This window comes from Corvus cornix, chromosome 6 (assembly GCF_000738735.6).
Source record: "Corvus cornix cornix isolate S_Up_H32 chromosome 6, ASM73873v5, whole genome shotgun sequence".
NCBI classification, from domain to species: Eukaryota; Metazoa; Chordata; class Aves; order Passeriformes; family Corvidae; genus Corvus; species Corvus cornix.
The window spans coordinates 35,728,939-35,745,576 of NC_046336.1; the positions used below are offsets into that span (position 1 = coordinate 35,728,939).

At 53.1% G+C, this 16,638-nt stretch overlaps 1 protein-coding gene across 1 annotated transcript; it reads right to left on the reverse strand.

Moving 5' to 3' along the window:
- Positions 1 to 2,855: 2,855 nt before the first annotated feature.
- PALD1 (phosphatase domain containing paladin 1) lies at positions 2,856 to 15,986 on the reverse strand. The gene is given in 20 exon segments (XM_039554202.1): positions 2,856 to 3,122; positions 4,928 to 5,083; positions 7,602 to 7,742; positions 7,893 to 7,964; positions 8,564 to 8,704; positions 8,992 to 9,189; positions 9,644 to 9,823; positions 9,907 to 10,023; positions 10,519 to 10,653; positions 10,836 to 10,931; positions 13,329 to 13,433; positions 13,541 to 13,637; positions 13,723 to 13,871; positions 14,501 to 14,576; positions 14,712 to 14,872; positions 14,960 to 15,124; positions 15,201 to 15,380; positions 15,569 to 15,671; positions 15,798 to 15,949; positions 15,951 to 15,986. Coding segments are annotated over 20 exon segments (2,610 nt in total). The 3' UTR covers positions 2,856 to 2,972.
- Positions 15,987 to 16,638: the final 652 nt, after the last annotated feature.

A 16,638-nucleotide genomic window follows, 5' to 3' on the forward strand; every position in this document is an offset into this window, starting at 1 on the left:
GGGAGGAGCCGATGGGATGCGGCATCCTGGGTGTTTTCTGGGAAAATGGTGTGGTGCAGCCCGGAGCACGTGGGCAGGGCTCCTACGGGAATATAGATAAACGTAGAAGTAAAATCTTTCTCCTTTTCTCTGCCGCAGGCAAAAGACCCACCTGCACCATTTATTAAGGCAGCTGTGGGCCCCCTTTCAGTGTCCTCCAGCTCCACATTTCACCGCCTCTAAGCCCCACCATCACCAATGCCACCAATAACTTTTTCCATGGGTGGAATAAGGGGTGGATTGGGGCTTTTTTAAGGGATGTTAAGAGCTTCTGTGACCCACCCCAGCCTGTATGTACAGCCAAGAGTGCAGTGGGGTGATTTTGGGGAGTGTTGGTGCTTCCCCTTGGCTGCAACACAGAGCATTTCCCATTCTCCTATGAGCCTGCAGGTTTGGGAAAAAGGGTTTGTAGACAAAACAAAGCCCTAAAAATAGGTGACGGCACCCAGAGATGTAGGGATGCCCTGTGTTCCCCTGGAAATGAGATGCAGATCTGCGATCAACACCAACAGAGCAGAAAACCAGCCACAGATCCGTGTTTCCTGCCCTGAAATAAATCCCTCAGGACTGCTGGCTGGAATTTAAATATTTAATTACCCCAAAAATAACCTCTGATCCCCTCGGCTGTATTCCTACACTCCAAGCCCTGAACAAGGTGAGGAGAGTGGAGAATTAGGAGTTAACTGAGGGTCAGAAACCTGCAGAAAACCAGCTTTCATGAAAAGCAATAAAACTGATTGACGAGCACTTGTTTTTTTTTAATGTAAAAACACACTCTGAGTTTCTTTTTTTGTAGGTATTTTAGACCACGCACCCTCTTGCTGGTGCTTCCCTGGGAAGAAATGCTGTTCCTCCAGGGAATGCACCCCAGTGAGGCTGGAGATCAGCTCATTAACCCCATCCAATTAACAGCTGCTTTTTACCCCCCTGCCATGGGACACCTTCCACTAGACCAGGTTGCTCCTGGTTGTTATTATATAGAATTTACAATATTTAATATATATTTCATGTTTCTAGAATTTACATTATATAGAGTAATTCTAGAATGGGTATTTGATATCGTTATCACTGCGTATAATATATAAAATCTATATATTATATATACACGGTGTATATAATAAAATGTATGCTATAGACATAATAGCATTTAAAATATATAATATACACTCAATAGTGAGTCTATATTTTACCTATATAATATATAATATATGATACATAACCCCTTGTTTGCTTTGTCTCGGGCTGAATCCTTTCAGAATTGCCAACCTTTTTCCCTCGCAACAGAAAATCCAGGCCATTCAGAGCCAGGTTTTAACTTCTCATCTAAGAGAGGTTTCTGCCTCCCCAGCCTGGGGAAAAGAAGGAATAAACACAGCACGGTTGATTTTTCACATTCAAACACGTTCCCATCTCCCAGGATTTTTTTTTTTCCCAGGCAATCGCTTTAGTCCTGCTTTGGAAATCTCTTGTTAGGATGGTGGGAAAGCGGAAAGGAGCCTTTCAGCCCCTCGAACCAGGTGATGCAAAGCTCCAGCCTTCATTACCAAGATTAAAGAGGCTGGGATTTCCTAAGCAATTAAAAACTCTGCCTAATTAAGACAGGGCTAATAGGCAGGACTTGCAAGGGTTGGTGCTGGGGCAGGAGAAGGGGATGGATTTGCAGCAAAAGAGCCCGCAGGTAATTCTTTTGGTAAGGCAGAATAAATGCAGATGTGAGGATAGAGAGGATGTTCTCTGTTAAAAACTAAAATAAGAGCGGGAAAAAGAGAAAAAAATAGCATCAACAGCTTCTTGAAATCACTCAACTGTCTGACTGCATCAGCAGCAAGTTATCCAAACACTGCAATGGTCAGCGAGGGGCAGAACATTCAGGCAGGTATTTCTGAAAGGAGGAAAAAAAAAAGCACACCCAAACATGTGTGGCTAAGCCAAAAGAAAAAAAAAAGAGGGACCCTTTGGGAACTGGGTCTGCCACAGCCAAGGCTGAAGAAAAAGCAGAGCTTTGCTATTTTAAAACGTTGTTTTTCTTTCCAGCCTCCACCTTTGAATTTCTGCCACCTCCCGCCACTGGCAGCCGATGAAAGCGGCTGCTGGGACAGACGGAGCGTGTGCTCCTGCTTTTGTGCTTCCCATCCTATTCTCTCCTCCCTCCATCCGGACAGGAGCCCAGCGACTTCCCCTGGCCCCTGCAAGCTCCTCTCACCCCACTGTGAGGCCAGGGGGGCACTGGAACCCTTCACTTATAAAATCTCCTTTGGATTAACTACGTTTTTCACTCTTTCCTTTCTCTTTTCCTTAAAAAACAAAAAAAACCCCGCTGGCACTAATTTTGCTTTTAAGACTTTGCTGAGCATCTCAGCCCCCTCAGCACTGCCTTGGCACTCAACTTGGTCAGGGCAGGGGGAAGTGGGACCCCAAAACTGGGTACCACAGCTGCCACTCCCCCAGCTGCATCCACGACTAAAAAAGGTTGGGAAGAACCAACAAATACAACTAAGCCTTAAAAATACCCAGGTTTGAAGTGACTGGGATTTCTGTGAGTCCTAATTCTGGCTGCAAGTGTTTATGGCTCCATATCTACATGGAGCCATAAATACATAACCATATATATATATATATATTTATATATACATATTTATGTGTATATAGACATGTACATGTGTGTGTTTATGCACATAAATACACCTCTGTGTGTATAAATATGTAAATTTGTGTAAATGCTGCACTCGCTCAGGGTGGAAGTGAGGAAGGTCTCGATTTTTAATTTACAATATTTTTATTGCGTCCAAAAGAACCCCAGAAATCCTCCCGTCCTAAGGCAGCTTTGAGGCTCACCCCCTCCCTCCCCACACCCTCGGATTTTGGGAAAACAGTCTTTTTTTTGCTCTTCCCCACCCCAGAGAAAGCAGCAGGGGTCCCCCCGCGCCCCGGCCCTACGCGAAGTCCCCGCGGAAGGGATGGGACGCGGCCCCCTGCGCCTGCCAGCGGCCCCGCAGCGTGCACAGCGCTTTGCCCTCCAGGCTCTCCAGCTCCGGGAATCCCAGCTCGTTCAGCACCTCGTACACCCCGGCCACCGCCGCTACCTGGAAACACAGGGAGAAGCAAGATTGAACTCCTCCCCCTCGGGGATGCTTTTGCCACCTCCCGGGCGAAGACGGGCGGGGAAGATCCCCGGCATCCCCTCCATCCCCGTACCACCCCCTTCAGCTCCCCCAGCCTCTCTCCAGCCCCAGCTTATCCATTTTCTAAGCCTCTTCCTTGCTGCTGGGGTCAGCCATCACAGGGTTTGTTGGCTTTGGCACCCTCCTGCCAAAAAGCTACAATGGCGCCTTGTTTTTGCTAAAAACGCAGGGATTATGCAGCGGGAAGGGGCGCTCTGGGGGCCAAAGGCTCCTTGTATGCGCAGGTTGGGAGTATTTCCCTCCCCTCCAGCAGACGGGGGGAGTGGGGGATGTAAGCCCCACGAGTTGAAGATGTGGCATTAAAAGGGGCAGCGCCTTTTGGGGCTGCACTCAAAAGATGCAGCACCGAAAGAAAGATGCAGCACCAAAAAGATGCTGCATCCAAAGATGCACCAGCAAACGGGGGGGGGGAGGACAGAGGGCAGATGTAAATCCATGCACTGAAAATGCAGCCCCAAAAGGTGCTGCTTTAAAAGGTGCAGCCCCGAAAGGTGCAGCATTAAAAACCGCTGCACTCAACCGCACGCCTCCCGCATCCAGCCAACAGCAAACATCCCAAATCTCCGCAAAAGCTGGTGCAGCCCCAGCGGCGGCCGCCGGGCAATGCAAACACCGGCATAACAGGGATGCCAGGGCGGGGCGGGCACCGGCGTCCCCCCTCCTGCTCCAGCTCCGCCCTTTCATCTCCCGCCCGGCGGATCAAAGATGCCAATAGGAATTAGCGGCGCCGGCGGAGGCAAGGGAAGGGATGCGGGTTTTTCCCACAATAGCGCCGGGCAAACCCGGGAGGGGGGAGAAAAACTGGTCTCTGCATTGTAATAGAGGTAAAAGATGAAAATGACAAAATAAACAAAAACAAGCGAAGTTATAGAGCACATCAATAGAAACGATACAATAAAATAACAAAAATTAAAATTTAAAATAATAAAATACAGTCACACAGCAGCAAAATTTAAATAAATAAAATTATATAAAATATTAGAATCATAGTAGCGTTATTAAAATTGCCATGTCCCCAGCTTCTCCTTTTCCCCTCTGACTCTTCTCTCATGCAGAATAACCCCCCAGGCACCAGCACACACACCCCTATGCCCCCCCCCCTCACCATTTGTTCCACCTTCAAAGTCCCTTTTCCTAGGAAATTTACAGCCCCCCACCACATTTCCATTAAAATCAAGGTATCTCAAATAAATCCAGCGCCTATATCCCCCCTGAGCGGGAAATATGGATAATTTAGGGTCTCTTACCCACCCTTCCCCCATTCCATAAGGATAATTTAGGGCCTCCCACTTGCCCCCCATTCCATTTTTCCAGCTGGTTCCCAATTCCCTCAGATATCCAGTGCCACCATCCCCATCCTCCCAGACCTCCCATGCCCTGTGCCACCTGTCCTGGCCAGGCAGGGTTGGCTGGTGGCCCCCCAGCCCCAGATGCTGCAATCCCAACTAAACCCCTGGGAAACTCAAACCAGGGAAACAGAGCAGGTTTGGGGTGGGAGAGCTCCCCATCCACATGGTGGGATGCCATCCACCTCCAGTGGCTTTCCATGAGAGCCACCAACCCAGGGAGCAAAGGGACCACAGACGACGCCCCAACAACCCCAGAAATCACATGTAAGTTAAGGACGGGTGTCTGCTTCCCAGTAAATTCCTGTATTTCCCCGGAAACATGAGGCTGAGGGAGGTGGCAGCCAGGGAAAGCCTCACCTCACGCATCCAGAGGCTGAAGGGCCTCTGCCAGGAGTCCTTCTTCTCCAGGTGCAGGTAGGCGTTGAAGAGGATGAGGAAGACGTAGCGCTCCAGGTACTGCAGGCTCCTCAGCTGCAGCATCCGCGTCTCCCTCTCATCCTTGCCCGACTTTCCCTGCAAGGAACAACAGCCCGGCTGAGGCACCTGTGGCACCCGCGCCGGGACAGCATCCCAGGGGAGCTCCTGCATCCCATCCTCACCCACAGTCCTGCTCTGCAACCCAGGGTTGGGTGGTGAAGGATCCACCGGGATCTCTGGTGCGAGGAAAAAGCCGTGGGAAGGGCATGGGAAGAGGGAGGAACACTTTGGGGCCAAAAATAAGCGCATCCATCCAGCCCACTCCCGCTGGGGCTTGGCACTCCAGGCTCTCATTTCCTTGTGGTTTCCAGTGGGTGACAACGATCCCAGAGCTCAAAAATAGATGAGGGATGGCTAAACGTGGGGGGGAGGTGCCCAGGAGCCAGGAGTAGACACCCAAGTGCAAACTGTACCCCAAACCTTGAGTTCCTGGACTGCAAATCACTTCCCCAGGTAAAAACATCTCCCTGGAAGGCATTCCCACCTGGATTCAGCCTCCATTTCCAGAGGAAGAGAAGCTCTGAGGCTGGTGGCCATCACATCTCCCAGTACTATTTTATGTATATAAACGGTAAATATCTCTTTTATTACGTTTTATATATACTGTAATGTTCACACATTCATTATTTATATTTATGGCTTTATTATATATTGTATGTAATTACATAATAATTTTTATTAGTATTATTATTGCTGTTACTTTAAGAACAAACAAGCCCTGCACACTGCCCTTTCCAGGAATTAATAAATACTAATAAATCAGAGCCCTGATCCCAAAGGCCATCCTAAAGAGCAGCAATTCCTCACTCCAGTTCTGCCCTTTGGAAAAGTTGTCTCCTCCACCTGTGTGTGCCAGTATTTGTAGAGAGCAGATCCTATGATCCTGTTATTTACCCTGCTACTGTATTACCCTATTTATTTTTCATTCTATTATCCTATTATTTAGCATGTTGTTATATGATCCTATTTATTTTTTATCCTATTATTTATCATTTTATTCTATTATCCTATTTATTTTTCTTCTATTACTTGTAATTTTATTCTATTATCCAATTTAATTTTCTTCTATTATCCAATTTTCTTCTATTACCCTATTACTTGTAATTTTATTCTATTGTCCTATTTATTTTTCTTCTATTATCCTACTATTTAACATCTTATTATCCTATCATTTATCTTTTATCCCATTATTTATATTTTCCTACATTTTCCTATTTTTTCCTCCCAGTTAGGGGTGCGAAGAGGTCGGAACAAACCAAACCAAGCCCCAGAACACCTTTTCCTTCCCTTCTGTTTGCCCTAACCCTGAAAAGCATCTCCCAGCAGGCTCCCAAAACCCCAGCAATTCCCGTAATTCTGGTCTCCAAGCTGCCCATCACCGAGGACAAAACAAAAATAAATTAAAATTAAAGCATTTGCACAGGGCCAAGCCAAATCCAGCAGGATGGATGGAGCAGCCAAGAGGGAAGTACAAGCTCCAGTGACAAGAGGCTCTTCCTTGGGCAGAGGGAGTGGATGAATCCCTCCTTATCTCGCCTTCCCACCAGGATGCCAGCCTGGAAATGGGACACAGCCCAGGACCACCCCTGTGCTGGTCCTGACAGCCAGGTAGGTGAAACTCCCCACATGGCCACATCCTCAGAATAAAGGAGGGATTTAATTAAAGTACTTAAATTAAAGTACCTACCCTGAATAAAAATAAATTAATAAAAATAAATGCGACTGTAAATTAACTAATGATTAATAATCACTACATCTGCAAGTAGTCAGGTCTCCAGAGGTTTTGTCTCCCAGCAACCCAAAAAATGCAGTGGATCCCAGGAACAGGGAGGCAAATCCCCCGGAAGCTGCAGATGTTCCTGGGTGATTGAACATTTTGGTTTTTCTTCCCTCCATCAATCGTTCGCAGCCGTTAATTGAAAACACGGATCAGTGGCAGCCGGAGCAAGAGCCGAAGGGAGGAATTGCCAGGGGGACACGGCACAAAGCATCCCAGGAATAATGCCAGGCCCTGGGCTCAGCCCTTCCAAGGCCCCATTATATAGTTGCACAGGTTTAAAAAATCCCAAATCTGATGAAAATATCCCTTTTTTTCTCTCCTTCATCAGCTCCACAGGGGCTCCCAAGTAAAACAGGGCTGTGGACCACAGGCTCAGCTGGCCATGGATGAGTCCATTCCCAAGGACAGCTCCCCTTCCCAAAGCTGAATCTCCTTCCCAAACTCGGCGGAGCCACAGGAGCCTTTGGGGCTGGAAGCGGAGTGGGACAGACCAGTCCTGCCCTCTGCCGGCTGCGCCTCACGGGATGCCGGACGGGAGGAACGCGGGATGGGCTGTGGGATGCAGGTGGATGCCACATGAGCTCTGGGTGTGATGGGTGGGATGCGGGACGGAAAGGGACAGGCAGGATGCGGGACAGCACAGGATCCAAGGCAGCCCCGGGTGACCACGACCACAAGAGCCTTGACACCTCTCTGGTGACACACCAGGGCTGGTCCCAGAGCCCGGCTGCACCCTCTGGAATGGCCCGGTGCCGCCGGGAGGAGGGGGCTCACCTGCCGGTAGGTGCAGATGATGATTTCCCGGAGGTGGTAGTGCATGGGGGTCATGGTCTCACTGACCGTGTCGAGGGCCATGTCCACCTCCTTCTTCATCCGGTGACCATCGGGCAGGAGCTGGACCACCTTCATCACCACCTGGAGCACGGGCAGAAGCCACAGGGCTTCATCAGGAGCCTCCTTGCCTTGTCCCACTGCCTGCGAGAGGATCCAGCCCCTCCAAACAAGCAGCTGTGGCTTAAGGTAGCAGAGGGAGACCCCTAAAACAGAGCCAGCCCCAGCACTCACCTCAAACTCCCCCTTGGTGTACTTGGCATCAGGCACACTCACGATTTCCTCCTCACTCATCTCAGGGATGCCCTGGGGTGGCCAGAGGGGACTGGGTCATTATGGGCCGCACAAAAATGCAAAGCCTGTGCCCAGCCCACCAGGACCCCCAGCATCCCCTGCCTTGCCTCTGCCAGGCAGAGAACACAAAAATTGTATCCCTGCCCAAGGAGGGAGGACCGTTCCAGGCACTGGCTCAGGTTGTCCAGAGAAGCAGTGGCTGCCCCTGGATCCCTGGAATTGTCCAAGGCCAGGCTGGACAGGGCTCAGAGCAACCTGGGGTAGTGGAAGTTCTCCCTGCCCACGGCACAGGGATGGAACGAGATGAGCTTCCATGACCCTTCCAACCCAAACCATTCCACGACTCCATGATCTCCCTTGCCCTTAACCCTTCATCCTGGGGTGGAAGCTCTCAGGAAGAGGGTAAGGGCTCACCAGGCATTCACTCAGACTTCTGGAGCTCACTGGGAGTTAGGCACAGCAAGATGTCACCATACAGATGTCCAGCCCCACAGCCCACCCTGGCCCTGCCCACACTCCTTTCAACCCTCTGGCTGTGACACGGCTGCCATGGGCTCTCCAGAGCCTCCCCAGGAACCCCACCAGGAGTTGCTGCAGCCCCCCACACTCACATTGAAGTGCCAGAGGGTGAGGACAGCGATGACCATGGCCGTGGTGGTCCTGCCCCGGCCACTGGAGCAGTTGAACACGAAGGCTGCCCGCGAGTCCTCGGCCAGGGCGCTCTTCATGGCCTCCAGCAGCCGGTCAAAGTCCTGCCAGGATGAAGCCAGTGGGTTTTTAGGGATGCAGGACTTCCTCACCTCACTTCCTTGGGGTCCCCTTTTGTCCTACAGCCTCCAGGTTGAAATCCCTGTTTCCTTGCTGCCAGATCCATCCTTGCCCACCTGAAGGCACACAGCCTCTCCATGCAGCATCTCCTGGGGATCCCCCCTGCCCTGGAAAGCACCCCACCAGCACTGAGCACCCAAGCGACGTTCCTCCCACAGCACCAGGGCTGGCTTGGGATGGAGGCAGCAGCACCATCCCATCCCTGGGGTACCTGCTCCTTGGGAGCACAGAAGTCGGGGATGGGGATGCGGCGGTAGGTGAGTCCCTGGCAGGAATTCTTCTGCTGGCTGAATATCTCCTGCGTGGTCAGGCAGCTCTTGAACATCTTCATCTGCTTCTCTGCCTCCAGGTACACTTCCAGCCACTTCTGGCACTTCAGCAGGTCCCCCTTCAGGGCAGCCTCCAGTTTCTGCAGAGGATGGAGAAACCCTCACTGTAACACCCACCCCTCCTAATTTTTGCAGGATTTTAATCAATTTTTTTAGATGCCAGTGAACACCCCAAGCCCCACACCAGGTCCTGGCCCCCAGTTCTGCCCAGGTCCCTCTCTGCTTGATGGGAGCCTCAGGAGCACCATTTCCCACCATGCTGGGCAGCTCCTCCACGCAGCCAAGCTCCTCCACTGCCTGTCTCCCCTGGAAATGCAGCTGGGAACATCCGCTCCCCTTTCCCCAGATGCCTTTTACCCTTGCTCTCAAGGCACGCTATAAATCCTTCCAGGGTGGATCGCCGCTTTGCTCCTTTGTTCCCAAAGGAAAACAAAACCAGCAGCTCCAGAGGGTGGGGAACTATCAAAGCCTGTGGAAATCACCCATGAGGGTTCCTGGGAACCCCCACTGCATCCAGCATCTCCCAGAGCTCACCTCCAGCTCCTGGGGCGAGGCGGCAGGCACAGGGATCAGCTCCTCCAGGAGTCCAGGCTCCCGCAGTGTATAGATCTGCTCATTCCCTTCCAGGACCACTTCCTCCCGGAGGCTGATCCAGACAATGCGGGAGTGTTTCCTCTTGGCATCCATCAGGTACCGCAGGACGCTGCCCAGGGTCTAAGGAAGGGGTGGGCAAGGGTGATGGGAGGGCGGGGAGCCCAGTGTGGGGTCCCTGCCCGACGTGGGATCGTGTCCCTCACCTTGGAGCTGGGCTGCGCCGTCCCATAGACGGGCATTTTGGGCACCCTTCGGAAGTTGGCCACGCTCATCTCCTTGGCAGTGCTCAGCACGTCTGGGCAGAAGCGCTCATCTGCCACCTGGAACAGAGCAATGTCCAGGCAAGGGATGCCCCTTCCCACCCTCAGGTTTGCAGCGCACCACAACCCACGGACCCTGCTCAGGACAAGTCCCCAGACCTTTCCAACAGCAGCATCCAGGGCTCAAAGCCCCGCAGCTCTGTTTCCAAGGTGGGAAATGATCTCCAGCAGTGCGAGGGACCAACAGCCCCGGCCCCCTTCCCCCCACCCACAAACCACAGAGCTGCTGCCCAGGCTCACGTCACAAGATGCTCCAGACACATCCATGTGCACAGGCATCTCTGGCCACACACTTATCCTCACATGGGTTGGGTTGGAAGGGACTTTAAAACCATCTAGGTTCCATCCTTGCTGAGGATGCCAGCAGGACACAGACCCAAGACCCCAAGACACCTGCCCTGCAACAGGGAAACCCTTGGCTTCTTCCACCCCACCACGCCTCTGTGAGGGCGAGCACCCCAGGATGCTGCTCTCACCTCTGCGCCCCTCACTCACCAGCACTCGTGTGCCCTTGGTGACGAGCTCGGCGGTGACGGTGAGCTCCGAGCAGTTCATGTCCGCCTGCAGCCGGTACAGCTCCGGGTGCCGGCACATCCACCTGCTGAAGCTGAGGGCAAAGCCCAGGGGGTACTGCCGGCGGGGGGCCGGGGGGATGCACCATCAGCCTGGGCTCCGATCCCCCTGCCCGCGACCCCACCGAGAAAACCTGCTTGGAAAACTCAAAGGGGGAAACCCCTGCCCTCCCGTTGCACAACGGAGCCAAAGGAAAGAGGGCAAGGAAGGGTTTTTTGGGTTGTCCTGGTGGTTTTTACCTGCTCGTGAAGGTAGTAGTTGAAAGCAATCAAGTAGAAATAGCGTTCGAGGCTCTGCAGAGTCCTCTGGAGGAAATACTCTTTGGTGCTGCTCCCCTGGAAGCAAAGGAGACGGAATCTGTGATGCTCAGTGCTGACCAGTCCTGCAGCCCCAGCAGACCAGGAGGCTGGGATAAAGCCCTCCCAAAAGGAGCTTTGGATTAATTGTTTTATTTTTTTAATGAAACATTTCAGTTTCTCATATTAAACGATGCTCAAAAGCATAAAGTCACATTTCAGCTGAAAACAAAAGCTTCACTTTAGCACAAGGACACACTGGGAGCGGTTTCAACCAGCCCACGCTGTCACATGGATACACTGTCCAGATGGGAGATTCAAACCCCAGGGGATGGGGTTGGGAAATGCCCCCATTCCAGCCATCCCCGTGGCCTTTGGATGAAATGCTCAGGCAGTGGCATCCCTGGGGAGAGAGGGCCCCATGCCAGCCACACACCCTGCAACGTCCTTCATTTCCAAGTGTCTCCCTTTTCCATGTCCAGAAGCATCCTGATGCCTATGTTTCCAGCAAGCTCTCCTCCTCCTCTTCTTTATCATCACCTCCCCAATCCAGGTGTGTTCCCCACCACAGCTATCCCCTCTCAGGGAGGAAACTCAAACCCTCAGGATTTTCTGTAATTCAGAAACCTGGGGGCAGAGGTTTGTACCTCCGGGCATCCCATCCAACAAATTACCCTGGTACCAGGTAAGGAACACCCAGCATGGCATCCATAAACATCCCTGGAGAGCCCGTTGGAACCCACTTCCCAGGGCAGGATGGAAAATCCTGCAGGATGGGGCTGTGTCTGGGGTCAGCTCGGCGAGCGGGGTTTGCTCATCCCTGACATTACGTGGCTGACTCATGAATATTTACTTTTTCTCCACAAGAGAAATCCGGCCTGCAGTCATTTATCAAGAGGAAAGGCAGTGGGATTTGCTCTGGAAACTCAAAACAAAGCCTGCAGGGATGGAGCCGTGCCAGGTTTGCCGGCAGCACCGACAGCAGAGCGGTGCTGCTTCCCGAGCGCTTGGATTCCTACAGTAAAATCCATCCCAGTGCTCTCACCCAAGGCAAACCTTTTAACATTCCCCTTAAATAGGCTATGGGTGGAAAGGGGAATGATCCACTCGTGTTTTAGCTGTGGAAAGCCAGATACTGGGGGAGTCTGGCTGCTTGGCATCCCACACCAGGATTCACCTGCACCTCCATCGCTGGAGGGCTTAAAACTCCATTTCTGCCCCTCCAAACCCAGGCAGGAACCCACAGACATCACTCCTCCAATCCCAGAAAAGCCCCTCCTCCCCCCAAAACCAACCAGCTCACCCAATACCCCTCCAACACAAAGAAGTCCAGGCTGTTTTTCTGAAGGCCGAGCATTATCCCCTCTCCCCTCCTCACCCTCTGTGTGCCCCCAGCACATTTTCCTGGCCTCCCGCCACTGTTTAAACCTGCTCTTGCTCCACAAAGACTTCAAATAAACACTCCTTGAGGCTTATTTACAGCAGTCCCCCAGCCATTTGTTTTCCAGGAGTCCAGGATGACACGGAGCAGCTTTCCCCGGCAGGGAAAAGTCAGGGAACGGTTTCAAGGCAATGAGAAAATCCCATCCCATGCCCAAGCCTCCCCTGCTACGGAAGAGGACCCGCCAGCACATGAGCAGCACCAAACATACCCAAATCTGCCCTAAAAGGGAACAGGGGAGTATAACATTTGGGATTTGCCACTAAACACCAAAAGAAGTGACAGTAAACGCCTTCTTTTCCCATTGCTCAATCATTTCCATGGCTTTTTTGCCACAGCGCACCTGGTTTGAGACTGCCCTTTACAACCAGCTCCAGCACTTCCACTCCACACTCAAATTTAAACGGCAAAATTAATCTCCAAAGAAACTGGGATCAGGGCAGCACTTTCACCTGAGCATCCATCTATCCTTCCATCACCTGGTGAGGAGCCCCCTGCTCGGGCAGGAAGGCCACAGCTTTCCAGCATGGAAAGCCACCCTGATGGCTCTTCAAAACAACGGGGAAAAAACATAAATCTACAACGAGAAAAGCCTGACCTTGGGTGACTATATTTGCAACGATCCCTCCCAGCTCCCAAGGACTTTTACCATCCAGGCTGATATTGATTTTCCAGTTTTAGAGCTGATGAAACCAGGGCACAGGATATTATTTGCCCCCGAGGTCATCTACCAGAAGCAGCAGCGAAGCCCAAACCAGTCTGTTTTCCCCCCAGTCCCAGCCTGCTCCATTTTATGGCTTTTCAAATAACTGGAGGGGGAAAAAAAAAAAAGAAAGAGACACACCACAACCTTCCAGGTTTCATATCGCTGGGAAATCTCCAGCTCACAGGAAGCTTTGGGTTTCCAGAATTTACATTCTTCTCATCCCGGTGCAAAAATAGCTTAATAAATTTCCCGGTGCTGATGGCTCGCATCTGAGTAATCCTCTAATTACCTGGATCTGATAGTCCTCCCCGATCCCTTCCAGCTTCTTCTTGTACTCGTAGATGGCTTCCTTCATGTCGTGCATCTCCGAGCAGGAGGCTATGGCACCATCCACCTCGGGAGGAGCAAGTGGGAAATTGCTCCATAAGCCTTGGATCTGGGGGGAAAATCCATCCCTCCCTTCCAGCCGCCCCGCCAGGGGGTTCACCAGCACCCCCTTACCTCCTCCACTATCTGCTGGCCTTTGGGGACCATCTCCATGAAGGTCTGGATGATCCGGAGCCTGTCCCTAGGAGATGTTTTAGGCAGGTGGGGGAAGCTGCAGTGGGAGAAGGAGGAAATCAAACCAGTCCCAGGGGGAATGGGCATCCCCCCAGTCCCACCCCGGCGGCTGCTCCGCTTACTCGGGCTTCTGGGCAGCTCCTCGGTGGTGGTGGAGCACCAGGGTGCCCATGGCCATGCCCAGGTTGGTCCTGCCCACACCAGTCTGGCAGCTGAAGAGCAGCGCGGGCGGGGGTCTGCCGGGGTCCCGCAGCAGCAGGCTGGGGCTCTCCTATGAGGGAGGGACACACGGATGAATGCACGGATGGATGGAGACCCCAGCAGCTTGCAGGAGAGCCAGGTCTGCCCCATCAGTGGCTGGGATGGAGGTGATGGCCATGCCCAGGCAGGGAGGGGTGGGTGCCATCTCCCTTTTGCTCAGGGGATGGGGTGGATGGAGCAGGACAGGACAATGGGTGGCCCACCCGCTGCATCCCCCTGCCCAGTGCCCTCTCCATCTGCCAGCCTGTCCATCCCACCAGAGATGTTCCCACCACTCATCCCCAACCCACTGAGATTTCATCTTCCAGAATGTAAAAAAAAAAGAGCAGCTCTGACACGGAAAACCTTTGCAGCAAAGGCAGATAATTCCTGCTAAAGCCACTTAGGGAAGAGATGCCTGGAGGTGGCCAGGGTTGGTCACCTCTAGCCAGGGGTAGGGACAAACTGCTGGACAACATGGACTTCTCCAGCAGGATCCTACAGCAAGGAGAGTGGGAACTGCAGGCACAGGCATCCTCTAACAGGCAGACTTAAGGAAAACCAGAAGATGCTCTCAGGCAGTCGCGGTCCCCGACACAGCACAGGAGCAAATCCCATCCCAAGGAGGCCCCATGGATCAGGTGCTTTTCCTCGGCTCACCCTGAGGAAGCGGATGAAAGCGTCAAACTGCTCCTCCAAAGGGGCTCCCTCGGCGGGCAGGGGCAGCCGGTGGTACCTGCCGGGATGGGGACAGCCCTTGTTAGGATGGGACCCCGGAGGGGCTTCATCCCAACCACCACGGAGGATACACGGCTTTAGGGGTGCAAAGAGCCCCCACCACACGTGAGGAGGAGGAGGAGGAGGGAAGGACCTGTAGGAGGGCTGGAGGAAGACGGGTCTGCGATAGACCTCATCGGTGACCTGGATGTCCTCGTCGCACTGCACCCGCACGGCGTGGGGCTCGTCCCGCAGCCGCTCGATGTCGTTGTACACGTAGTAGACGCTCTCGCTCAGCTGCGCGAAGTCGCGGATCTACAGGAGATGGGAAAAGCCCCATCACAACCCCTCCACTCACCTCTGCGCCGGCGGGATGTGCAGCCCTTTCCCGTCCCAGCTCACCTCCTTGCGGATGGCCAGCTCCAGGCTCTCCGCCCGCACACCCTGCTGCAGGCGCTGGAGGTTCTCATGGAGGTTCTCCTTGTCCCGGGGGGTGTAGGACACGAAGTCGCCCTCCAGCCGCAGGAAGACCACGGGCTCCTCACGGACGCAGAAGAAGACACATTCCTGCAAAAAGCAGGGGAGAGGCTGTCTAAAAGCTCTCCTGGCTTTTTTCCACCCCAATTCCCACCCTCCCACCAACCTTGTGGCCTTCTCTCTGCAGCTTCTGCAGCACGAGCTTGAAGCCGTTGAGGCTGGGCTGCCCCATCCCGAACACGGCGTAACCTCCTTTGGCCTGCCGGAAGTTGGGAGCGCCGCAGCGGCCGGTAGTGTTCAAAACATCTAATTTTCCATATACATCTCTGACCATGAAGTATTTCCCCTGCAAAATATCAGAAGAGAGAAGGTGGGACATAGTGGATTTGAGCAAGGTGGGATTGAACGCAGCTGAGTGTAAAAGTGGCTTTTTCTAGGTGATCTTCAAAAGGAGCCCCCCCAAAAAACTTCTGAGGTCCCTAAAGCCCAGGCTGAAATGAGCTGGGTGATGAAATTGGTGGCGGCAATGCTCACCTGCACCAGGTAGTGCTCCAGCGTAGCCTCAGAAATGCGTCCCACCGTGTAGTTTGCCTTCAGCAGGTCATCGTGGATCTGGAACTCCTCCCTGCAGTTGTACCTGCAAAAGCCACACGCAGGTGGATAAAGGAAAAAAATAATGGCATAGGCCAAGATTGAAAAAAAACCCGGTATTTGGAGAAGAGGGTGGAGGAAACCAGAATTTTGGAGGCTGCCAAGGACTTACGTGATGACCACAGGCGCCACTTTGTTGGTGATGATGGACTTGGCCTTGCTGTTGTGGAGCCCCAGGGTCTGGAAGGAGTGGATGCTGAGGGAGTGCTGGTCCTCCATGGTGCCGTCTCCCGGCACCCGGCTCTCCAGGGGGGATGCCGAGACTGGCCTGCTGTGCCGCGCTGGCCGTCGTACCCATCATCCGCGGGCAGCTGTGCCGGGACGGGGAGGAAGCAGCAGCAGCAGGGAGGAAAGGAAAAAAAAAAAAAAACAAACAAGGAGGGAGGGGGGAAAAAAACGGGAGGAGGAATTTATTTTTCGGCCGCTCCTGATTTAGGACGGGAAAATCCCAGGCAGGCACAGGGCAACCCCCTGCCGACAGCCGGCCAGGGAAGGAACGCTAAGCCAGCCCTTTCCCTCCCGCTCCCACAAAAGGCTTTCTTCCTGCCTGCCATGCAGCTCGCTCCATCAGGGAGGTGAAAGTAGGGCTGAGGAGGGAGGGGGGGGGAAATGGGCGCGAAATGCCGGATCCGGTCCCTAAAATCTGCTGAGTCAGCACATGGCAGTGCGGAGGGACTCGGCGGCGCTCGTCCCCCGCTTTCCCAGCACCCATAAAGCACTCCAGGGTCCCTCCCCGCACGGAAAACTCTTGAACAGAGAGCACGTGTTACTGGATACTGGGTAATTTAGGGTGTAGGAGCGCGCCTGGAGCAGGTCTGTGTGTGCCGGTCTGGAAGCTGCCTTTAAAGCAGCCGGTTATCCCCAGCCCGGGGGAGCACCCGGGGACCCCGAAAGTAGCCCCCACTTTGTCCCCAGGGAGCTCATCCCTGAACAAGGATGGAATCAAAAGGGCC